The sequence below is a fragment of the Oncorhynchus gorbuscha genome, linkage group LG05, assembly GCF_021184085.1.
Source record: "Oncorhynchus gorbuscha isolate QuinsamMale2020 ecotype Even-year linkage group LG05, OgorEven_v1.0, whole genome shotgun sequence".
NCBI classification, from domain to species: Eukaryota; Metazoa; Chordata; class Actinopteri; order Salmoniformes; family Salmonidae; genus Oncorhynchus; species Oncorhynchus gorbuscha.
The window spans coordinates 16,374,897-16,400,744 of NC_060177.1; the positions used below are offsets into that span (position 1 = coordinate 16,374,897).

The window sequence follows — 25,848 nt, forward strand, 5'->3', positions numbered from 1 at the left end:
CCTAACCTCAATCTTATAGAACATTTGAGGGCAGAACTGAACAAACGTGTGCGAGCAAGGAGGCCTACAAACCTGACTCAGTTACAGCTCTGTCAGGAGGAATGGGCCAAAATTCACCCAAATTATTGTGGGAAGCTTGTGGAAGGCTACCCAAAACATTTGACCCAAGTTAAACAATTTAAAGGCAATGCTATCAAATACTAATTGAGTGTATGTAAACTTCAGACCCACTGGGAATGTGATGAAAGAAATAAAAGATGAAATAAAGCAATAATTCTCTCTATTATTCTGCCAATTCACATTCTTAAAATAAAGTAATGATCTTAACTGACAGGGAATTTTTAATTCCCCTAAAACAGGGAATTTTTACTAGGATTAGATGTCAGGAATTGTGAAAAATTGAGTTTAAATGTATTTTGCTAAAGTGTATGTAAACTTCTGATTTCAACTGTATGAATGAGTAATGATTTGATATTGTAGCTTTAAATATCCACTGTGTGATGGGAATGGAGCTCTTCCTCAGCTGAGTGAACAGAGCACCATCCTAACTGCCTTCTTTCCAACGTGTTCTCCCCATGTCTCTCAGGGGCCATCACAGAGTAATGGCTGTATTACAGTGGTCTGTAAATGATCAGGGCTCTATAATAACCCTTTGACCTGGGTTCATCTGAATGCTCACACACAGAGCACCAAACACACACACAGAGAGAGAGAGAGAGAGAGAGAGAGAGAGAGAGAGAGAGAGAGAGAGAGAGAGAGAGAGAGAGAGAGAGAGAGAGAGAGAGAGAGAGAGAGAGAGAGAGAGAGAGAGAGAGAGAGAGAGAGAGAGAGAGAGAGAGAGAGAGAGAGAGAGAGAGAGCCAAAGCAAGCAACTGAGCCAGATATTGATCTGAGGTCAGTCTAATTATTCCTGTGGTGATATCTCTCTTGTGCTCATCATGCTAAACCAACCTGCCTGCTCTACTCTGCTTTGCTCTGAGAGGATTAACAGGAGATGACACATGCATTAGACGGCAAAAAGGAGAACAGAAATTCAGCAGAGCAAATACTTACAGTACAGTTAGTTAATAAACATAATACCAGAGTTCAAAAAGACATGTCAAAGTCAAACAAGTCCAAGAATCCAAATGACTTGGAAAGACTGATCTTAGATATTGCTGTGTTTTCTATACCCACTCCTGGCTAACACATCTCCATGTAGACCCTGCAGTGGGCTGGGGATACGATTGATGTACTAAAAGATGAAATGAAGAAAGGGAGCTTTGGAAATGGTTTGATGTGTCAGTGTCGGAGGGATAGATACTGTTTATCATGATGCCGACTTCTCCAGACACACAAACGTGGTTGATTTAAATGGGCTGTATTTGGGAGAGAATGGCAGGTCACGTTGCCGAGAGACACGTTGCCGTGGACACTCTGTGCTCGTCCCAATGAGAGATAAGAGCTTAAGCTGCATATCAAAGGGTGTGCATGTAGAGAGCGTGGCACGGAGGACAGCTGTTGCCAGCCAGATTTGGGAGCCCACCGAGGCTCCATGGGGTGGGATGGAAAGGATCATCCCCCCTCCTTCCCCAATCCCCTGTCCTCCGACTCCCTAATCTCCACATGTTCCCACATTCAGCCACATCAAACACACACACAGACTAACGCACACACACACACACAGACTAACGCACACACAAGCAGATAAAACAGCCCGAAATAAACCCAAATGCACAAACACCACAATGAGGAAATGTATGCAGAAAAAACACCACGGGCACAGAGGTCCAGCAGAAACAGATTCCAAGACAGATAGGCGACCTGCGGTGGTTTAGATCACACATACACACTCCCTCCCTCATCCATATTCATCCAACACAAATACGCACAGTACAAAGCCACATAAAGGAGTCAGCAGACGTATTCTAGGGAACAGGTTCATACTTTAATGAAAGGGTTTCTCCCTTGGCACAGTTCTGTTATCAAATAAATAAAGCAATTAATCAAAAACCGTCTATATAAACTAAACAAAGTCGTGAAAAAGCCATTAGAGAAAAGAGAGAAAGGGTCTGGTCTGCTATTGAGCAACTGAACAGCAAGTGTTAGACATGTTTCATTTACAACAATCACCAAGAAGAAGTGAAGGAAGTGAGAGAGAGAGAGACAACTACCCTTCCCTGATAGCACTGATTGGCACAGCGGATACTGTAGAGAAGTGACAATATAGTAGGCAAGTGTGATAGCTTGGCAAAAATACTGTATATCTGCTCAGTCATTCAATTATTATAAATACGTTTATTCCTTCTACACGATACTGGTATAACCTTTCTGCAGTCCATATACTATTTACATTAGTTTAACATGGAGATACATTAATTTTACAAAACTTAACTTAGTGGTGGAATACAGTGAGAAAATTCAATTCAGTCTTGTCTGTAAATACCAAAATTGAAATCATTTACAGATGGAGAAGATACAGTTTAGCATTCTGGAGCAGAACTTTAGATGCCGGTGAAGCTGGAGTGTCCCTTTAAAGAGGCACAGTGCACTACTTTTGACCAGACCCTGGGCCCTGTTCAGAAGTTGTACATCATATAGGGAATAGGGCTGCATTTCAAAAGCACCACAGAGATATCTGTTCCAGCGGCTGCCCCACTAATACCACAGTACTCTAGAGGCACATGGCACCATTCATCTAGTGTCTGTAGTGTTGGGGGAAGATGGCGGAGGGATTGTAAGTTTAACTGAGGATGAGAAACCAAGCAGATCCCTGCCTATTAGCCATGGTGTCTGTCTGAGGGGATCACTGCAGACACCTTCACACACACACACACACACACACACACACACACACACACACACACACACACACACACACACACACACACACACACACACACACACACACACACACACACACACACACACACACACACACACACACACACACACACACACACACACACACACCTAATGAGGACCACCATGAAGGGAGACGCAAGCCCTCTGCCTCTCACTGGCTTGATATAGTCCCCAATGCAGCCACAAGCCATTTCCACCTGAAGCATGTCTATCCCATGGGCAGGTGCTAGTATCAACACCTGTACTGTTTAGCTGTGGTGTTGTCATGGTGTGAAGACAACAACGTGAGTTACAGTATTGCGATGGGCCCTGTCAGATGGGGTGCTGCCATGCTAATCCAGACAGATGCTAGTGCCAAACAGATCGCAGAGCGGCAGCATTCTAGGGGAGAGAGGGGCTGTGGAATGGGGTGCAGCTGCGTTCCCCTTGGGGGTGACTGTGTCCCATGGTGAGGCCAGCCTGACTGGTGCCTCTGCTAAATGCACAGCCTGCAGCTGTGTGAGGGAGTGCAGCACTGGAGCTCAGGACAAGCCTGGAATGCACCAGATTCCCCCAAATGACCCAAAACACACACTAACGGAAACTTGTAGTAAAAGCTCAAAACCTAGACATGACCCAGAGTGGAAAGCTGGCTTTGATGTCCACACACCTGGTGTAGGGGAATTAGTGAACTCTTCACACCTACTCACAACGCATAGCCAGTAGCAAGGTCTATTAGCTCATACCGACTACCAATGTTCCCTCTCAGATGCGCGAGAGAGCAGGCATGCAGCTCCCCCAGGACTGCCGTGCAGAAGAAATATCAGCCCGCAAAGAGAAGCAAACTGTCTAGAGTTCTCCCCCATTAGTTAACACGATCAACGTTTCCGTTTACTGTGGGAATTGTGATCGAATCAATGCAATATTAGGCACTTTCAATGCAACATACCGAAACAAAATCATGCAAGAGATGTGTTGTAGGCAGAACACATCGGAGTAGGATTTTATTGCATTGACAGGCACAACATAGGCCATACTCTACACAGACGGGTGGACCATAACCAATCAGAGCAGTAGGCCTATATGCAAATAGACCATTGCCATATATGGATCTGTGCCATTTACTTTGAACTGTTTATACAGCATGAGTGGTGGTGAGTAGATGAATTTGTTATGAGATCAAAGCCAGAGCTGCATGTAGCAACATGTGTACCTGTGGTCATATCCTTCGCTAGTTAGTGAGTTATTAGCCCAGTTATAGATCATTTTTAGTCAGCGATGGGGGAGTGATTGCTTACCAACAAGAGCACAAAACATGTGCATTTGAAAAGCAAGTCAGGTAAATTGCTTATTTATCTTAAAGGGGCAGTGTAGCCAATAGGCAGAGGGTAGAATATTTTTGCCTGATTCTCTGTAATAATGGTATGTGAATAATGATGCTTTTCATTTTATAAAGTGGATTCTTGCATCAAACACAACATTTTCAATCACCTCCTTGTCTGAAGGACAAGTGGATAAACAGGTTAATGTCAAGCCCTGCATGTAGTATTCAATAGTCTCATAGAATGTAGCCTACATTGAACACCACACACTGTCTGCTACTGTAGGCTGAATGATAGAACAGCTATTCCATGTTAACATATTATGGGGTGAATTGTCTCCATTGTTTTTGATGGTTGGCCAGTCAAGTAGGCCTACATTATTATCAAAAAGCCACAGTAGCCTACTTGACCACTGTTAAAGGTGTACTCTAATCGGGTACAGCCTCAGTGTTCACATTAAACGTGCTTCGTAAGTTGCACCGAATTTTCACAATGTACAAGTTTGCTCAGCAGGCCTGAAATTTGCTCAGTGATGAAATAAAATAGAGGGAACATTGCTGATTACAGTATTTTCCTCTTTACCCTGACCAGATGATACTCAGTCAGGAGCTCCTGGACCCAGATGCAGGCATACCATAGTGACCTGTCCTAAACAGTGGTGTATGGCTCTGATGGTTCACCTAGGCTGGGAGAAGATCTGAGAGGTCCTGTGTGGTTGGAGCTGCCTACCCGACAGCAGGCCTTCAGCAGGGTGAGTTATGGTCCTGGTGGAGCCTGCGGGCAGGGCCTGGTGTCACCTCGCACCAGAGGAATGAGACAGACAGCTGAGAGCCTCCTTCACAGTCCAGCCAGCGTCATAAACAGAGCCTTGTTGCCTGAGTGCTGGGGACACATGGCGTGAGGGCGGCCTGGTGAAACAGGTGCTGACAGCGGGGGACAGGGGGATGCCTCATGAGGGGACAGCGGTTAGGGTCATGTGTTATGATCAGAGCTGGAGGATCATGGGACTGCTGTGGATTGTCAACCACTACATACTTATGATTCAGCTATTGAGAAAGAGCCTTACTGTGAACTGCTAACCACAACGATTAGACAGACACTGTTCAGAAGGCAGAGATGTACTTGAGAAGGTGTACACTGACCATTTGTGTGAAAGAACTGGGTGTGGTGATATTAGGTGGTGATATTAGGGGGAGTCAGAGTTGTATCTTTGATGGTCTAAATTGAATAGATAGTGGTCTTTCAATAGGGTACATCGGGAAAATGGGGTTGAGTGAGAAATCAATGTAGATTGTTGATACAAACGTCACATTATAAATAAAGATTATAATGTTGATAATATATACAATATGTAGGTAAAAAATGTAGGAGCGTTTCAACACTACATTACTGCAGATTGTGTCATCTTTAAAAAATAAAACAAAATGTAACTGAAAAATAGCATCTGATTATTAACAATAATAATAACACCATTAATAACACTAGAGGTAGCAGCTGATTACAGTCTTCTATTCTCACTGAACATTTCAACAACGTTCTCTCAGGGAGGGTCCTGTATTGCATGTGAGATTCAGGAGCTGGATGATCTTGTCTTCATCATATCCAACCGATGCCTGTCAGCCCTCTGTTCTGACAGCCCAAAGTGTCTCCAATGCAACTGCACCCACAAGTGCTTTTCAAGTGGTTTTCAGTGGCGTCACAGCAGACAGGTAACACATGCTCTCAGACACACTGTATATTCATACACACAAATCTCTCTCGCTCTCCAAACCAGACCCTCACCTCTCATTCCCCAAAACGTAGAGGTCTGTGAGGATGGCAGTGCCCGTATGGCTTCGTAAAGTCACCTAGTCCATCAGAGTAGAGGCTTTCAGAGAACCAGACAGACAGAGAGGGATGAGAGGAGTCCTCTGAAGGATTTACAGCCAAGTCTCTTTTCTCCTTCTGTTCCTCTCAGGCTCCCCTGTTACATCCCTCTGCCGTGTCCTGCTCCTGGTTCCTGGCACACCTGAAGACCAAGACACTGTCCCGCTGCCTCACAGGGACTCTTCATGCCTGGACAACCCCATAATAACCCTCTTCACCCTGCACCTCCCCCTGTCTGTCCAACTCCTCTTGATGTCCTGTCCTCTTAGCCCACAGGGCCATGCAAGACCCAACTCCCCCTAACAGTGACACAGTTCTGGCTGTGCTGTTGCTGTGCTGTGTGGGAGGGGCCTGTCTCTCTGTCTGTAGGGTCTACTGGCCTGGCAGTGGAGCCAGGTTGAGGTCGGGCTGTGAGAAGGTGCTTTGGTGCAGCAGGGCAGGGAGCTGGCAGGCTGCCTCAGGACTGGTAGAAGTGGTGGTAGTGGTGGTGGTGTTCATGGTGGTGATGATGCTCGTGCCTTTGAACCATCTGGGCCAGCCCTCCTTCATAGAGGAGCACACTGGGTAGGACCCTCACCTGCTCCTTCTCCACCACAGGCCCCACTGGAGCCCCCAGGGCCTGGTACTGCTGCTGGCCCTCCCTGGCCCTCTGCTTGTGCCTGCGGTAGGGGGCTGAGGACTGGTGAGGGGGGGCCTGGCTGGGTAGGGCCGGGGGAGGTGGGGCCCCTCTGCTCCTCATCACCCTGCCTGTGGTGGTCTGTGTGGGGTGTGTCCGGCTGTGGGTCTTGGGGGAGCGCAGGGCGTGTTTACCTGACTCTTTACTCGGTCGTGGGGGACAAAGGGTGTCAGGGCCTGGGGCGGCGCTGCTCTCCATGGCCACCTGTGAGCGACGGTGGTGGGAGTAGGTGTGGCCGTTCTCTGGTTCATGAGAGCGAGACCTGGTCTGGTTCGATGGTCGGGTCTGTGGCTCTGCTTTCACAGGCTCTGTGGTGGGGGCTGGAGAGGGGAGAAATACAGGTCAGGATAAATAACCCATGATGGGTCAATTGATACATCAATAACTTCATTGAAAGACTGAGAACTCATAAACGTTAATATTACCAGTTCCAATACTATTTTACTTTTCCCATTTTTTCTGCTTTTTTTTCACGGGACAAAGAGTATTTTCTTCTTTGAACTAGAGGGTGTCACACAACAAACAAAAAACTCCCCGTCAACACAGACATTTAAACAAAAGCAGCCCCATATTAAACAGAATTTAATTCACTTCATGATGAAGCCTGGCCCCTGAAGACATATCGTATTGTGCCCCGGTGGGTCCAGATGTTTTACTGGCCAGACCTGCCTGCCTGTCTCCCTCCAAGCAGGTGCTGGGGTAATGAAGGCCTCCCTCTATCTGGACACAGCTTCAAAGTACCCGGGTGCTGTGATCGGTCAGTGCCTCTAGTCTCCAATCTCTCCATCACCACCCCCCCCAGACCAGCTCACCTGCTCCAAAGCGGGATGTGTAATTCTCGATGCCAGCCAGGTCGAGGTAGTGGTTCCTGCGCTCCAGGTTCTCATCCACACAGCGGCGCTGGCAGCCCTGACTTTGACCCTGCTGGGTCAAAACCTGGTGCTGGATAGTGTGGTGGTCACTGTGATGGCGCCTGGAGGGGAGAGAGATGAGACTTTACAACAGCTTGAAGCAGTTTTTGCATTGCAAAACATACATTCTGTCGGTGTCAAAAGAAATGTTGTTATTGGTGTCAAAAATGCACAGATACACATTATTGTCTTGTAAAACCTTGATGCAGGCTGTAAAACATCTGTTACCTGAGGAGGGCTCGAGACTTCTTCTCTGCACTTTTAAGGTCTTCAATGCACTTGTCAGTCTTGGTTCTGGGGTGGGGCATGTCTGTGAGAGAGTGAGCAGGACATTATCAAAAAGAGCAGCCACACGCACACACCCACACGCACGCATGTCTATTTCTCTCAGAAGAAAGAAATCTTTGTTCACAGCCTTTTACTTTGAAGATCTATAAAAGAGAAAAAACAACAATGCTTCATTTATTTACTCCAGGCCTCATATAAGACAAAGAAAAAATATATACAGTACCAGTCAAAAGTTTGGACCCATCTACTCATTCAATGTTTTTTCTTTATTTGTACTATTTTCTACATTGCAGAATAATAGTGAAGACATTAAAACTATGAAATAACACATATGGAATTATGTAGTAACTGTCACGCCTTGGTCTTAGTATTTTGTGTTTTCTTTAATTATTTGTTCAGGCCAGGGTGTGACATGGGGTTATTGTATTGTCGTATTGGGGTTTTTGTAGGCATTGGGATTGTGGTTGATTAGGGGTGTGTCTAGTATAGGCTTGGCTGCCTGAGGCGGTTCTCAATCAGAGTCAGGTGATTCTTGTTGTCTCTGATGGGGAACCGTATTTAGGTAGCCTGGGTTTCACTGTGTATTTTGTGGGTGATTGTTCCTGTCTCTGTGTAGTTTCACCAGATAGGCTGTAATTAGGTTTCACGTTCCGTTTGTTGTTTTGTATTTGTATAGTTCTTTCATGTGTCGCTTTTTTCATTAAAGTCATGAGTAACCACCACGCTGCATTTCGGTCCGACTTTCTTTGGACAAACGAAGAACGACGTTACGGTAACCAAAAAAGTGTTAAAACGATCACAATATATTTGAGTACTTCAAAGTCGCAACCCTTTTGCCTTGATGGCAGCTTTGCACATTCCTGGCATTCTCTCAACCAGCTTCACCTGGAATGCTTTTCCAACAGTCTTGAAGGAGTTCCCGTATATGTGGAGCACTTGTTGCTGCTTTTCCTTCACTCTGCAGTGCAACTCATCCCAAACCATCTCAATTGGGTTGAGGTCAGGTGATTGGGGTGGCCAGGTCATCTGATGCATCACTCCATCACTCCCCTCCTTGGTCAAAGTGTGCTGGGTCATTGTTCTGTTGAAAAACAAATGATATCACATCTGGTTTGCGCTTAGTGGGACTGGCGTAATGCTGCAGAATGCTGTGGTAGCCATGCTGTTTAAGTATGCCTTGAATTCAAAATAAATCACAGACTGTCACCAGCATAGCACCTCCACACCACCTCCTCCATGCTTCAGGGTGGGAACCACACACGCAGAGAACATCCGTTCACCTACTCTGTGTCTCACGGCGGTTGGAACCAAAAATCTCAAATTTGGACAAGTTTCCACCAGTCTAATGTCCATTGCTCGTGTTTCTTGGCCCAAGCAAGTCTCTTCTTATTATTGGTGTCCTTTAGTAGTGGTTTCTTTGCAGCAATTCAACCATGAAAGCCTGATTCACACAGTCTCTACTGAACAGTTGATGTTTCAATGTGTCTGTTTCTTGAACTCTGTGAAGCAATTTCTGAGCCTGGTAACTCTAATGAACGTATCCTCTGCAGCAGAGGTAACTCTTCCTTTCTCGTTCCGGTCCTCATGAGAGCTAGTTTCATCATAGCGCTTGATGTTTTTTGGGACTGCACTTAAAGCAACTTTCAAAGTTCTTCAAATTTTCCCGGATTGTCTGACCTTCATGTCTTAAAGTAATGATGGACTGTCGTTTCTCTTTGCTTATTTGAGCTGTTCTTTTACCAAATAGGCCTATCTTCTGTATACTACACCTAACTTGTCACAACACAACTGATTGGCTCAAACGCATTAAGAAGGAAAGAAATTCCACAAATGAACTTTTAACAAGGCACACCTGTTAACTGAAAAGCATTCCAGGTGACTACCTCATGATGCTGGTTGAGAGAATGTGCAAAGCTGTCATCAAGGCAAAGGGTGGCTACTTTGAAGAATCTAAAATATGAAATATATTTTGATTTGTTTAACACTTCTTTGGTTACTACATGATTCCATATGTGTTATTTCATAGTCTTGATGTCTTCACTATTAAATAGTAAAAATAAAGAAAAACCCTGGAATGAGTAGTTGTGTCCAAACTTTTGACTGGTACTGTATATATAACCCAGAGTTTATTAATGAAGTGTAATATGTTGTGGTTTGAAATTAGCATGAAGACAGCTGAAATTAGCGTGAAGACTGACAGCTAATGTTTCGTTTTCAAAGCCTGCTTCTTTTGAATCCCTTGACGTTATAAATAGACACAACAACAGGAAGTAAACAAACAGGGCATTATATTTTGTAGCAATTTAAAAGAAAATCTCAATACTTGCTTACCAAGTCGTCAGTTAGAAAAGTTACATGGAATGTAGCTATATTTTACCGACAGCTCAGAGAAGTGGGAGGTGAGGGAGAAGAAGAAACACTTTGGAGAAAAATAAAATGGTTGTGGTTATCAAAAGGAGTTGGTGCATCTCTTAAGGTTTCTTTCAGAGTATTTGAAGGCACTGGGGGGTTCTCAGCTCTGTCACTACTCCCATCATTAAAAATGAACCCCATTGTGCCGGAGAGATGGAGCAATGGATGAAGACACGGGCAGAGAGAGAGAGAGAGAGAGAGAGAGAGAGAGAGAGAGAGAGAGAGAGAGAGAGAGAGAGAGAGAGAGAGAGAGAGAGAGAGAGAGAGAGATAGAGAGAGAGAGAGAGAGAGAGAGAGAGAGAGGAGTCTGACATGCCTGAAGCAGGTGCCTTTCCGCATGACAACAAACAAGACTCTGGATGTGCTGACAGCAGAACAGTCAAGTAGGGGAGCTCAAAGAACACCGCTCTCCCCCCTCCCCTACCTCTTCTTCCCCCTCTGTCTCCCCATCCTCCCTCCCTCCCCCTTCCCAGCCCTGTGATCCTCCCCCAGCCTGGTGGTTACCTGCGGGGCCCTGAGTGCAGCTCCGCCAGCGCTGGCTGGAGTCGGGGGCCACAGACAGCTTGACCCGCAGTGTCTTGCTGCTGCTGGGGGAATGGTTGACCGATGTGTCCACGACCTCATAGATGGTGTGGAGCAGGCTGGTGATGTCCTGAGGGGGAGGGAGAGCGCGAGATGGTCTTTGTTAGTGTACAGCCAACAACTCAGTTATTGTAGTCTGTCTAGCATGTTTACAGGCAAACAGGAGAGATGAAGAGAAGTACATGCTGTTGTCAGTTGTTTTATTTCAGTATTTTCCCTGTAAAGTGATCAGACAGAGAGTACAAATATAGGATAAATGCATGACAAGATATGTCTGGGAGGTGGGAGAAGAAGTGCTAAAAGATTAAATGATGCACAACCCACTCTATAGCAACTCTGCTCTTAATAGAGCCTCCATTACCCTTTCTCTCTGTAGGCTTTCTGTGTAACTTTGGAAATGGTTCAATTAAGAGCTTTTAAAAGTATTCTCCCTCTCAATATCTCTCTCTTTCTCGCTCTTTGAATGAGTCGAGTAGCTGAGGGCCATAGCACAGACCTTTGCCTCAGGGCTAAGAGTCAGACATAGACAGAATAAGAAAGAGAGAACATAAGAGGGAACATCCTGTAGGGTTGGATTCCTGTAGAAAGGCTGAATAACATCCACACACAAAGTCAGTGAGCATAGAGCAGACATCTGAAATCTGCACTCGCTTAAGTCTTTAAAAGCCTGTTCAGGAAGAGAGCAACATGAACATCCACAGATGGATCAATAGCATAGTATGTTTAATTATATATATTTCAAGTCTTGTTAGAATTTTCCCTCTGAAGGTAATTACTGCATTTCTACTAATGTTCCCTGGACTGTCACTGCTGAGAAAAGGGGCTTACAAAACCACTCAGAAATAGGGACCTTTTTGGGCCTGATAGCCTAGCTTCTGCTCTCGCTCCTCTAAAACATCCAAATGCCTGCGTTCCTATTGCCTTGCCTCTCTCTCAATGCAACATAAAGGCCTATTATGAGCTCTTTGGGGACTGGCTCCAGATACCGTTTCAAACGCTAAGATGTAAATAAAAAAAAGCTTCCTATGTCACTTTTAGTTTTCTATTTTTTCATACGTCTGAAGAAATAAAGAAAGGGAGCTGGAGAAGAAAGCTATTTCCTTCTTCTTCTTTTTGTGTGAGCTGCCGCCTGCCGTCTCATGTGCCGCGGGGCCATGGGCGATGCCAGAGAAACTGGAGATCCAACCATCCCACCACACAGAGGACGGCTTCAGTCTCTTCACACCGTTTCAACTCAGCTCTCCAAAAATACAGGCCTCTCTGACTGCACTGCTCAGATCTTTACAAGGCAGCAGCCAGCCACTAGGTATCTATCGCAGGGAAGGAAAAAGTCTCTTTGGTTCCTAGTGGCTGTATTATTGAAATTGATGAATGTAACTTCATCTGGTTGTGTCTCCCTTAGTCTCTGTGTGTGTGTGTGTGTGTGTGTGTGTGTGTGTGTGTGTGTGTGTGTGTGTGTGTGTGTGTGTGTGTGTGTGTGTGTGTGTGTGTGTGTGTGTGTGTGTGTGTGTGTGTGTGTGTGTGTGTGTGTGTGTGTGTGTGTGTGTGTGTGTGTGTGTGTGTGTGTGTGTGTGTGTGTGTGTGTGTGTGTGTGTACGTGTGTGTGTGTACGTGTGTGTGTGTGTGTACGTACGTGTGTGTGTGTGTGTGTGTGTGTGTGTGTGTGTGTGTGCGTGCGTGCGTGCGTGCGTGCGTGCGTGTGTGTGTATGTATGTGTGTGTGTGTGTGTGTGTGTGTGTGTGTGTGTGTGTGTGTGTGTGTGTGTGTGTGTGTGTGTGTGTGTGTGTGTGTGTGTGTGTGTGTGTGTGTGTGTGTGTGTGTGTATATATATGTGTGTGTGTGTGTGTGTATGTGTTAGTTTGAAAGAGGAACAGATCATGGGCGGGTAAAGGAAAGTGCCCTGTTATGTGTTAGAGTCTGTTTGAATATAAAATGTGTTTGAACCCTCACCTCTCTGGTGACCTTGCCATTGTTGTCAAAATCATACAGCGTGAATGTCCACTCCTGTCTGTTGTCTTCCTCTACAGAGACGGCACACTCAAGCTCCTGAAACAAATCGCATTGCAATATAAGTATCCTTCCATCCCTGAAAGAGTATTATATTGTCGCTCTGGTTTTTCCCAGAAGCACTAATAAATGGTCCATGTTGGTGGTTCACAGTTCAACTTCACACTCACTTCCAACTGGAGCTGTTTCTGTGTGCCTGTGGGCGCCTGGTTCGCTCTCCCCTGCATCTTCTCCTCCACACAGCAACTGTCCACCGTCTTCTCCGGGGGCAGAGCCACTGTAAGAACAGACACGCAACCAAATGATCAAATACAAGTTTACTGGTCGCGTACACAGTTTAGCAGATGTTGTAGCAGGTGCAGTGAAATGTTAATGTTACTAGCTCCTAACAATGCAGTAAAATGTCAAATAAAATGTAAGGAAAGAAAATAGAAAAAAAAGACAAGAAATCAACAATTGTGGGACAAATCTGATTAACAACCCAAATAGCACTGTAGCAGTAATCAAATGCAAACTATAGGTATGTACACCGGGAGAATGTACACAAGATCAACTAAGAATGATATGTACAGCAGTATATATGCACAGCAGTAGACATGTACAGCAGTAGATATGTACAGCAGTAGATATGCACAACAGTAGATATGTACAACAGTAGATATGCACAGCAGTAGATATGTACAACAGTAGATATGCACAGCAGTAGATATGTACAACAGTAGATATGTACAACAGTAGATATGTACAACAGTAGATATGCACAGCAGTAGATATGTACAGCAGTAGATATGTACAGCAGTAGATATGCACAACAGTAGATATGTACAACAGTAGATATGCACAACAGTAGATATGTACAACAGTAGATATGTACAACAGTAGATATGTACAACAGTAGATATGCACAGCAGTAGATATGTACAACAGTAGATATGCACAGCAGTAGATATGTACAACAGTAGATATGTACAACAGTAGATATATACAACAGTAGATATGTACAACAGTAGATATGTACAACAGTAGATATGCACAGCAGTAGATATGTACAACAGTAGATATGTACAACAGTAGATATATACAACAGTAGATATGAACAACAGTAGATATGTACAACAGTAGATATGCACAGCAGTAGATATGTACAACAGTAGATATGCACAGCAGTAGATATGTACAACAGTAGATATGTACAACAGTAGATATATACAACAGTAGATATGTACAACAGTAGATATATACAACAGTAGATATGAACAACAGTAGATATGCACAACAGTAGATATGCACAACAGTAGATATATACAACAGTAGATATGAACAACAGTAGATATGCACAACAGTAGATATGTACAACAGTAGATATGCACAACAGTAGATATATACAACAGTAGATATGAACAACAGTAGATATGAACAACAGTAGATATGTACAACAGTAGATATGCACAACAGTAGATATGTACAACAGTAGATATGAACAACAGTAGATATGCACAACAGTAGATATGTACAACAGTAGATATGTACAACAGTAGATATGTACAACAGTAGATATGCACAACAGTAGATATGCACAACAGTAGATATGTACAGCAGTATATATATTACATTAGATATGTACAGCAGTAGATATGCACAACAGTAGATATGCACAAAAGTAGATATGTACAACAGTAGATATGCACAACAGTAGATATGTACTGCAGTATATATATTGCAGTAGATATGTACAGCAGTAGATATGCACAACAGTAGATATGTACAACAGTAGATATGTACAACAGTAGATATGTACAGCAGTAGATATGTACAGCAGTAGATATGCACAACAGTAGATATGTACAGCAGTAGATATGTACAACAGTAGATATGTACAGCAGTAGATATGTACAACAGTATATATGTACAGCAGTATATATGTACAGCAGTAGATATGCACAACAGTAGATATGTACAGCAGTAGATATGCACAGCAGTAGATATGCACAGCAGTAGATATATTACAGTAAGCTACATCAAGAATCCAGTGTATAAATAAGCATAAGGCACAGACACAAAATACTCCGGGGCTTGGATGCACATCATTGCCATGGGAAAGTGCTAGCATAGCCCCAGGAATGGGAGAGGAGGTGGAGGAATAGAACATGGAACTGAACAGACATAACATGCCCTACATGCCAACAACAGGACATGATGCTACTGTATAATGTGGCTTAAGATATTACATTCTAAAGTGGGAACATCATCTGATCTGAACATCAAAGAACCCTGTGGGAGCCCTGCCTTGGTCTCTGTGCCCACTGTAGCTGAGCTCATAATGCTGGATGTTTCACTGAGTATTATAGCTTCCAGACATATAGCCCAGACAGACAGCGTCCATAGGGAGGCCTCACCTCGTCTGTCACACACACATCCTATTCCACCGCTACGCACATCCTCATCAACAGTAGGCCCCAACTACAGTATCAAACCTGTATAGTGTATGTCAGCCCACCAACATCTCCTACTGTAACATGTCACAGTCCTTTCATATCCTCTCATCACATCCTCATCAACAGTAGGCCCCAACTACAGTATCAAACCTGTATAGTGTATGTCAGCCCACCAACATCTCCTACTGTAACATGTCACAGTCCTTTCATGTCCTCTCATCACATCCTCATCAACAGTAGGCCCCAACTACAGTATCAAACCTGTATAGTGTATGTCAGCCCACCAACATCTCCTACTGTAACATGTCACAGTCCTTTCATGTCCTCTCATCACATCCGAATCCAACTAAAACCTCAGATGTTTCAGACCTGGGTACTACAAATGAAAAAGAGACTGATAGGCCAAGGGCAGAGACCATGAATACACAGAGTCACTCCATGGGTCCAAGTAGTGCACTATTTACGGAATAGGGTGACATTTCATTGGGACGCAGTTGGTGGCCATTTGGTTTTGCTTGTGCTCTTGCCTGACCAATCAAGATCAGGAGATGGCTGGGTTACTGCGCATGCGCGCATGCGCGCACACACACACACACACACACACACACACACACACACACACACACACACACACACACACACACACACACACACACACACACACACACACACACACACACACACACACACACACACACACACACACACACACACACACACCCCAACCCCCTCCCCCCTGTTGCACTTTGAAGTTCCATTCTCAAACCTTTTGGCCGAGGATCAGACCAGACGGCTGTAAAACAGAATCACTAATTAATTAAGCCAAGTCAAATCTGAAACAGCGTTTGTTGTGGTCGCCAAAGGAGCAGACAGACAGACACAACAGCCTCGTTCTCTTTCCTCCATATCTAAGCAGATCAATCATGTCTGTCCCGTCTCCTGTCCCCTCGGCTGCAGGCACAATGAAAGGCTGCGTCCTGGGGAGCAAAAACTTTTTGAAGGAGGAAAATTTAACCCTGTCTTTTGATCATCACAGATGCTCAATGGTACCATTGTGCCATGCGAGGGGGCAAATCTGTTGGGTAACAAGCCCAATGTGGAGATGGTGATGCTTATCTCCAGGCTAATGAAAAGACCCAGAGGAATACTGTAGGCTATGTCCAAGAGGGCACCCTATCCCCTATGTAGACATAATCTGCTATCTCCCTCTCAGACCTCTCAGACGTCACTGAAATACAGTAGGCCTGCTCTTCATGAGTGGAACTAAATGCTGGCAGAGGATTGGCTGGTGATCTGATGGGAGTGGAGGAGGGACTGGGCTGGCACTCTCAAAATGCCATCATGCCTGATCCAACAGAACCTGCCATTACACACACACACACACACACACACATAAGACCGCTGTCACTCACTCTCAGACCATCCACACAGAAGTGAAAGCTGAGAGTCACGCAAGTGTGACCAGACACAGAGATACAGGTTCATATAGCTGATTGAGTTATCTAAGCCTCAGTTAATGGCCTTGTGAAAACTACATTTGAAAAGGCACAGAGGAAGTAACTGCAAGATCCAAAGAGTTAAAACACACTACCATCTTGGATCCCTTTTGCTTCATCCCCCTTTGAAATTTTGCAAGGAAGTTATTTTTTAATCCTCACAAACTTTCTTTGTAAATGCTTACTGAAGCCCTGAGGAAAGACAAGCTTTCATATGTGCTTTGGCCTAACGATCATCCGTAACCTCTCTCTGGCTCTCTAAGTCTGTCCCTTTCCCCTTCAACAAACCACTTTCTTTCCAGGGTTATAAAGAATCAAGCCGGAATGCTCCATAAAGGCTTTCATTCATGTTTAAATGTGACTTAAGCAATGAACCCCGGGTCTAAAGAAGAATTGTACCAAATGGAAATCAAGAAGTACTTTGATAATAAGATGTCTCTCATAAATTCTGACTGAAATGTACAACAAATAGTACTTTTACAGAGTCTGTAAGAGAACCATGGTGTATCTACTCTTCTGAGAATGAGGGGAAGAGAAAGGGACCAAGATGGCTCCGAAACGGACACACGGAGGGATTTTGACATGGACAAGGTCTGGTGTGTGGTCATCTAACATTATCATAACTACATGTTCCATAATAGGTTGTATTTATAGTGCTTTTCACCAGGTCTTTAGGCACGTTTATGAGGAGAAGACAGTGATGAGGACCAAAGCATACCTGGCCCACCCCTTAAAATAAACCAGCCTGAACTAGCTCAACTCAACGACAAAACTAGCCAGCCGAGACACCCTGACCCACATATCTGGCCTGATCCCATCCCAGTCTCCCCTGCTGCCAGTTAGGTAGCACAACAGAGCTCTGGGCTGGCCCCATTCCCCACTCTTCAATTGCATTGAGCTGATTTCTGACATGCTGTTCCTTCTTTTTCCGTAGTGTATTTCTGTATTGTTTTAGTGATTCACCATAGTGAAGGCGTAGACTCAGGTTTTCCGGGTCTCTATGTTTTTGGTTGGACAGGTTTCTCAATTTCTTTCTTAGATTTTTGCATTCTTCATCAAACCATTTGTCATTATTGTTAATTTTCTTCGGTTTTCTATTTGAGATTTTTTAGATTTGATAGGGAAGCTGAGAGGTCAAATATACTGTTAAGATTTTCTACTGCCAGGTTTACACCTTCACTATTACAGTGGAACGTTTTACCCAGGAAATTGTCTAAAAGGGATTGAATTTGTTGTTGCCTAATTGTTTTTTGGTAGGTTTCCAAACTGCATTCCTTCCACCTATAGCATTTCTTAATGTGACTCAGTTCCTTTGGCTTTGATGCCTCATTATTAAGTATTGCTCTGTTTAAGTAGACTGTGATTTTGCTGTGGTCTGATAGGGGTGTCAGTGGGCTGACTGTGAACGCTCTGAGAGATTCTGGGTTGAGGTCAGTGATAAAGTAGTCTACAGTACTACTGCCAAGAGATGAGCTATAGGTGTACCTACCATAGGAGTCCCCTCGAAGCCTACCGTTGACTATGTACATACCCAGCGTGCGACAGAGCTGCAGGAGTTGTGACCCGTTTTTGTTGGTTATGTTGTCATAGTTGTGCCTAGGGGGGCATATGTGGGAGGGGATGCTGTCACCTCCAGGCAGATGTTTGTCCCCCTGTGTGCTGAGGGTGTCAGGTTCTTGTCCGGTTCTGGCATTTAGGTCGCCACAGACTAGTACATGTCCCTGGGCCTGGAAATGATTGATTTCGCCCTCCAGGATGGAGAAGCTGTCTTCATTAAAATTCCACTCTCCCCTGCTGCCAGTTAAGTAGCACAACAGAGCTCTGGGCTGGTCCCATCCCAGTCTCCCCTGCTGCCAGTTAGGTAGCACAACAGAGCTCTGGGCTGGTCCCATCCCAGTCTCCCCTGCTGCCAGTTAGGTAGCACAACAGAGCTCTGGGCTGGTCCCATCCCTGTCTCCCCTGCTGCCAGTTAGGTAGCACAACAGAGCTCTGGGCTGGTCCCATCCCAGTCTCCCCTGCTGCCAGTTAGGTAGCACAACAGAGCTCTGGGCTGGTCCCATCCCTGTCTCCCCTGCTGCCAGTTAGGTAGCACAACAGAGCTCTGGGCTGGTCCCATCCTACTCTCCCCTGCTGCCAGTTAGGTAGCACAACAGAGCTCTGGGCTGGTCCCATCCCTGTCTCCCCTGCTGCCAGTTAGGTAGCACAACAGAGCTCTGGGCTGGTCCCATCCCAGTCTCCCCTGCTGCCAGTTAGGTAGCACAACAGAGCTCTGGGCTGGTCCCATCCTACTCTCCCCTGCTGCCAGTTAGGTAGCACAACAGAGCTCTGGGCTGGTCCCATCCCTGTCTCCCATGCTGCCAGTTAGGTAGCACAACAGAGCTCTGGGCTGGTCCCATCCCAGTCTCCCCTGCTGCCAGTTAGGTAGCACAACAGAGCTCTGGGCTGGTCCCATCCCAGTCTCCCCTGCTGCCAGTTAGGTAGCACAACAGAGCTCTGGGCTGGTCCCATCCCTGTCTCCCCTGCTGCCAGTTAGGTAGCACAACAGAGCTCTGGGCTGGTCCCATCCCAGTCTCCCCTGCTGCCAGTTAGGTAGCACAACAGAGCTCTGGGCTGGTCCCATCCCTGTCTCCCCTGCTGCCAGTTAGGTAGCACAACAGAGCTCTGGGCTGGTCCCATCCTACTCTCCCCTGCTGCCAGTTAGGTAGCACAACAGAGCTCTGGGCTGGTCCCATCCCTGTCTCCCCTGCTGCCAGTTAGGTAGCACAACAGAGCTCTGGGCTGGTCCCATCCCAGTCTCCCCTGCTGCCAGTTAGGTAGCACAACAGAGCTCTGGGCTGGTCCCATCCTACTCTCCCCTGCTGCCAGTTAGGTAGCACAACAGAGCTCTGGGCTGGTCCCATCCCTGTCTCCCCTGCTGCCAGTTAGGTAGCACAACAGAGCTCTGGGCTGGTCCCATCCCAGTCTCCCCTGCTGCCAGTTAGGTAGCACAACAGAGCTCTGGGCTGGTCCCATCCCAGTCTCCCCTGCTGCCAGTTAGGTAGCACAACAGAGCTCTGGTACTCTTTTCAGATGAAGGGGGAGGCCTTCCACCCTGATTCTTTAATCCTAGATCACACCACACAGGGGGAAAACAGAATAGATGGAGGTGGGTTGCAAAGCACAGAGTGGGAGGTGAGGGCCAAGGAGAAGGTAGGTAAAGGGGGGAGAGAGGAGCTGGGGGAGGGGTTCCATACATCCACCTCATCAGCACATTTCAGGAGCTTTGGGGGGGGGGGGTCATACCTTCTAAACGGTAATGTTCATCACTGATTCCCTCTGCACACGCCTTGTCCAACACATCCTGGAGAAAGAGAAACAGAGACACATTTATTTTAGTGTATTTGTCACGGACCAAGCACAACACATATATTCCACCAGATGTAGCTACAGAGTTTATTTCCATGTTTGTTGTCATACATACAGTAAAGAGGAAGACTAGTCACCATATTAACAAACTATTCTAGATGGACACTGGAGATCTACATTAGAGCCGCCAATACATACTGACATGGCTAAATCCAAATGACAGTATTCAGCTCTATATACACTGTATATGTTTGACAACTGTGAGTTGAAGCTGAGCAGAACCATAAAGTTAGAGAAGACAGTACTGTAATTGAAGAATCTAAACAGAGTGAGCGTATGACTGACTGTCACTGACACACAGTACTGGAGTTGGTCAAAGAACGGCCTCAAATCACTGGTCACAATCACACTCTTCCTGTGGGGAATTGTGGGTTGTCTGTTAGGTTATTTCTGTGACGGGGTCTATCGTCATTGGGGGTAGCGATACGCTGGTGGGATTGTTTTTTCAGTCCACCCGACCCGAGCCCCTCCTGGCAGCCGTGTCTGTGAGTGCATACCAATGGGACTGCGTGATATGTGAGCACAGGGCTTCACCATGGAAAATGCCAACTCAGGTGTCTCTGTGGCATTACAGTCATCTGGCCCAATAACCATTACACACACACACCCCTGATCTGAGAGTTCTCTTTCACACACCCCTGATCTGAGAGTTCTCTTTCACACACCCCTGATCTGAGAGTTCTATTTCACACACCCCTGATCTGAGAGTTCTCTTTCACACACCCCTGATCTGAGAGTTCTCTTTCACATAACCCTGATCTGAGAGTTCTCTTTCACATACCCCTGATCTGAGAGTTCTCTTTCACACACACACCCCTGATCTGAGAGTTCTCTTTCACCTACCCCTGATTTGAGAGTTCTCTTTCACATACCCCTGATTTGAGAGTTCTCTTTCACATACCCCTGATCTGAGAGTTCTCTTTCACATACCCCTGATTTGAGAGTTCTCTTTCACATACCCCTGATCTGAGAGTTCTCTTTCACATACCCCTGATCTGAGAGTTCTCTTTCACACACCCCTGATCTGAGAGTTCTATTTCACACACCCCTGATCTGAGAGTTCTCTTTCACACACCCCTGATCTGAGAGTTCTCTTTCACATAACCCTGATCTGAGAGTTCTCTTTCACATACCCCTGATCTGAGAGTTCTCTTTCATACACACCCCTGATCTGAGAGTTCTCTTTCACACACACCCCTGATCTGAGAGTTCTCTTTCACACACACCCCTGATCTAAGAGTTCTCTTTCATACACACCCCTGATCTGAGAGTTCTCTTTCATACACACCCCTGATCTGAGAGTTCTCTTTCACACACACCCCTGATCTGAGAGTTCTCTTTCACACACACCCCTGATCTGAGAGTTCTCTTTCACACACACCCCTGATCTGAGAGTTCTCTTTCATACACACCCCTGATCTGAGAGTTCTCTTTCATACACACACCCCTGATCTGAGAGTTCTCTTCCATACACACTCCTGATCAGAGAGTTCTCTTTCACACACACACCCCTGATCTGAGTTCTCTTTCATACACACCCCTGATCTGAGAGTTCTCTTTCACACACACACCCCTGATCTGAGAGTTCTCTTTCACACACACCCCTGATCAGAGAGTTCTCTTTCACACACACCCCTGATCAGAGAGTTCTCTTTCACACACACCCCTGATCTGAGAGTTCTCTTTCACACACACCCCTGATCAGAGAGTTCTCTTTCACACACACCCCTGATCTGAGTTCTCTTTCATACACACCCCTGATCTGAGAGTTCTCTTTCACACACACACCCCTGATCTGAGAGTTCTCTTTCACACACACCCCTGATCTGAGAGTTCTCTTTCACACACACCCCTGATCTGAGAGTTCTCTTTCACACACACCCCTGATCTGAGAGTTCTCTTTCACACACACCCCTGATCTGAGAGTTCTCTTTCACACACACCCCTGATCTGAGAGTTCTCTTTCACACACACCCCTGATCAGAGAGTTCTCTTTCACACACACACCCCTGATCTGAGAGTTCTCTTTCACACACACCCCTGATCTGAGAGTTCTCTTTCACACACACCCCTGATCTGAGAGTTCTCTTTCACACACACCCCTGATCTGAGAGTTCTCTTTCACACACACCCCTGATCTGAGAGTTCTCTTTCACACACACCCCTGATCTGAGAGTTCTCTTTCACACACACACCCCTGATCTGAGAGTTCTCTTTTACACACATCGGAAAAGCTTTCTCTCTCTCGCTCTGGCATAGACATACATAATACTGAAAACACTCTCACACCATAAACCTACAGAGATATAAACCCAGAGACATACTAACTACATTATAAACACAGTACACCCTATCCCTTGTGTGAAGTACCTACTCCAGCAATCAAATCAAAAACCATTAAAACAACACCTGAGCTGTTTGATCTAGTCTATGTGGAGCTACTAGCTCTCTCCCCTCTCCCCTCTCTGTGTTAAAGAGGTGGATTTATGACAGTGAGAACATGTAGGAGAGTTTTGGGTTTAATCCAGTAGAGAGGTAGAGTTCAGCTGGTGTGATCCTAGCCCAGTCAGCCTAGTAGAGCAGCTCTGCAGTGTACCCAGTGGGGTGGCACCTCAGGAGGAGTATACACCACATCACTGACTGACTGACTGACTAACTATAGTGCACTAAATATGGAGTATGGTGCCATTTGGGACACAGATTGACTGAGGCTGTCTGAATCATTAAAACCTCCTCAGGATGTAGCCAGGTTCCTCTCTCTCCCACGGAGCTGAAACCTTACCAGCCTGCTATTTAAACTAGGCCCAGACTAATATGGTCAGGCCCAAAAGAAGCCAGCCCAGGAGATAAAAATCAGACACTGACTGTGTGGAAGAATTGAGAGTAGAGATGGAGATAGGAGGGAGTGGGCGGTGGGGCGGTGGGGAGAGAGTTATATGAAGTAGTGTTGTGTTGCTGCTTAGGCGCTCAGCCCCTGCTTTGCCTTTGCAAGGCAGCCAGGAGAGCAGCCTGCAGCAGACAGGGTAAGTAACAGGAGAGGCTCTCCATGTGTACGATGCTTTAAAAGATGTCCCTGGCCAACACAAGAACACACTCAGGACCTGAATGTCTCAACACTACTGATATCCTGCTGCCAGCACACATCTGTAAAGCATTTCTGAATGCCTCGTATTTACAAGATCCTCAGCAGGGGGCTCTGAATGTAGCACAGATTAAGCTGTAGTGTGTGTGTGTGTGTGTGTGTGTGTGTGTGTGTGTGTGTGTGTGTGTGTGTGTGTGTGTGTGTGTGTGTGTGTGTGTGTGTGTGTGTGTGTGTGTGTGTGTGTGTGTGTGTGTGTGTGTGTGTGTGTGTGTGTGTGTGTGTGTGTGTGTGTGTGTGTGTGTGTGTGTGTGTGTGTGTGTGTGTGTGTGTGTGAGAGAGACAGAGACAGAGACAGAGACAGAGACAGAGAGCTGCAGTCAGATGACTGTCCCTGAGTGGCGTCAGGACTGTCTCTGTAGGTCAGGCAGGCAGGCAGGCAGAGTTCTTCAGGTCAGAGGAGGAGGGCTCTGGAGCGCCAGCTGACAACTTAATTGTCAGTAGTACTGCAGCCAGCATTGGCACCACAGCCACAGAGCTCCAGGTCTACAATACTCTTTACAATTAAGGTCCAGGCCTGTACAGTAACCCCAGCCCAGGACCCAGCCCAGGCCACAGCCTCCTTCCATAAACACCCAGATAAATCACCCCTCAATCAACATTCCTCCAGCCTCTCACACTCACACTCAGTATTGAGTCGAAAACATTTTCTGTTTTTGATGAATGACACAAAATGGAGGGATTAGCCAAGAACATGAGAACAGGGGAAAGAGGAATGTGCTAATTGGTTGTTGTCTGTGATGATGGATGGCAGCAGTATTATTAGTATGCTGGGGTTACTCCGGGATCTGCTCTTGGCATCTCTGCTTAATGTTGAAAATGTTTTTATACATTCGGTAAAAAAACCTCAACCCCTTTCTCGCCCCCTTCTCCTTTCTCTCTCACTCACTCTCCCCTGCCCCTCTCGTTTCTCTCTCGTTCCTCTCTCACTCCCTCTCGTTTCTCTCTCTCACTCCCTTCTCGTTTCTCTCTCACTCCCTATGCCCTCTCTCCTGCCCCTCCCTCCCTCACCCCCATCTCATTTCGCTCTCACTCCCTCCTTTCTCTCACTCCTTTCCTCTCCTTCACTCTCTCACTCCCCCTCCCCCTCTCTCGCCCCCTCTCGTTTCCCTCTCTCACCCCTTCTCGTTTCTCTCTCCCTCACTCCCTCCCCATCACTCCCTCCCTCTCTCCATCACTCCCTCCCCCTCTCCATCACTCACTCCCCCTCTCCTCTCTCACTCACTCCTCTCTCTCACTCACTCACTCTCTCACTCACTCACTCACTCACTCACTCACTCACTCACTCACTCACTCACTCACTCAATCTCAATCACTAACTCACTCCCCCACTCTCTCCTCCATCACTCCCACTCTCCTCTCTCACTCACTACCCCTCTCCCTCACTCACTCCCACTCTCCTCTCACTCACTCACTCAATCTACCTCCCTCTCCTCTCTCTCTCACTCCCCCCCCTATCCTCTCTCTCACTCACTCCCCCCCTATCCTCTCTCTCTCTCTCCCCCTCTCCTCACTCACTCCCCCTTTCCTCTCACTCACTCCCCCTCTCCTCTCTCACTCACTCCCCCTCTCCTCTCACTCACTCCCCCTCTCGACACACACTCAAAGTTTGAACTCCAGAACTGCCTAAAATTCCAGAACTGCCCAAAATTCCCCATCTTAAGATTCCTCTGGTCTTAGCAGTGAAGTGACAATGTCTCTCGTTCTTTCTTTCGGGGCCTTGTCCCAAAGGAACACTCAGGCCACTCTCTTTGTTCAGCAGCTCCAGGGCCTGTTGTGGCCCAGTCAGCAGGCTTTAATGGAGCTACAATAACACTTTCAGTGAGGCTCAGGTCCTCACCTCCTCACCAGGCAGGCAGAGGGCTGGACCAGCTTTATTCAGCGCTATGAGAATTAAGTTTAATCCGCCGAACCTCACTTCAGACTCTGGTGGTGACACACTGAGCACTCCATTGTCTTCAGCCCCTCCCTGCCACCTCAACATCTCCATTTAGATCAATGGAGGACCTGGCCCAGGCCCGCACCCCTCAGGCCCGCACCCCTCAGGCCCGCAACCCTCAGGCCCGCACCCCTCTCTACTGTGGGAATGACTGCTCTTTTCTTCCTGGGGAGCTCACAGGGACCCCACAGCCCCCAGGTTTGAGGATTAGTGAATACTGACTAGTGACCTCTGTCCTCTTTAAGGGGGTTCTAAAAAATGTTTAGGACTCATTGATGGATTCTTTGCTGGCTCAATAAATGGAAGATTTCACACAGGATGCTTACTGATTTTTTTTAAATTCCCACTTCAAAGTTGTTTCATCCTCTGCTTCAGGGTCAATGTGGGATCAAATACACAAGTGTCTATATTAAAGAAGAATTTATACTATTGTTCAAATGTTTTTCAGTGATTGCAAATTCTGTTCATCCAACCTTTATTCTTCATCTTCAATGACCGTGTTTTCCACTGGCTATAAGCATGGTAATCAGCTGACCTTAAAAGAGCC

The 25,848-nt window shown here is 46.2% G+C and overlaps 1 protein-coding gene across 1 annotated transcript in view; it reads right to left on the reverse strand.

Annotated features, from left to right (window-relative positions):
• Positions 1-1,905: 1,905 nt before the first annotated feature.
• LOC124035565 (protein naked cuticle homolog 1-like) overlaps positions 1,906-25,848 on the reverse strand; it is a 44,434-nt gene continuing 20,491 nt past the window's right edge. The window contains exons 4-10 of the mRNA XM_046349050.1: positions 20,101-20,158; positions 13,058-13,164; positions 12,831-12,926; positions 10,803-10,950; positions 7,827-7,908; positions 7,500-7,660; positions 1,906-7,007 (exon numbers count right to left, since the gene is read on the reverse strand). Coding sequence (XP_046205006.1) covers positions 6,469-7,007; positions 7,500-7,660; positions 7,827-7,908; positions 10,803-10,950; positions 12,831-12,926; positions 13,058-13,164; positions 20,101-20,158 — 1,191 coding nt within the window. The 3' untranslated portion in view covers positions 1,906-6,468. The remainder of the gene's footprint in view (positions 7,008-7,499; positions 7,661-7,826; positions 7,909-10,802; positions 10,951-12,830; positions 12,927-13,057; positions 13,165-20,100; positions 20,159-25,848) is intronic.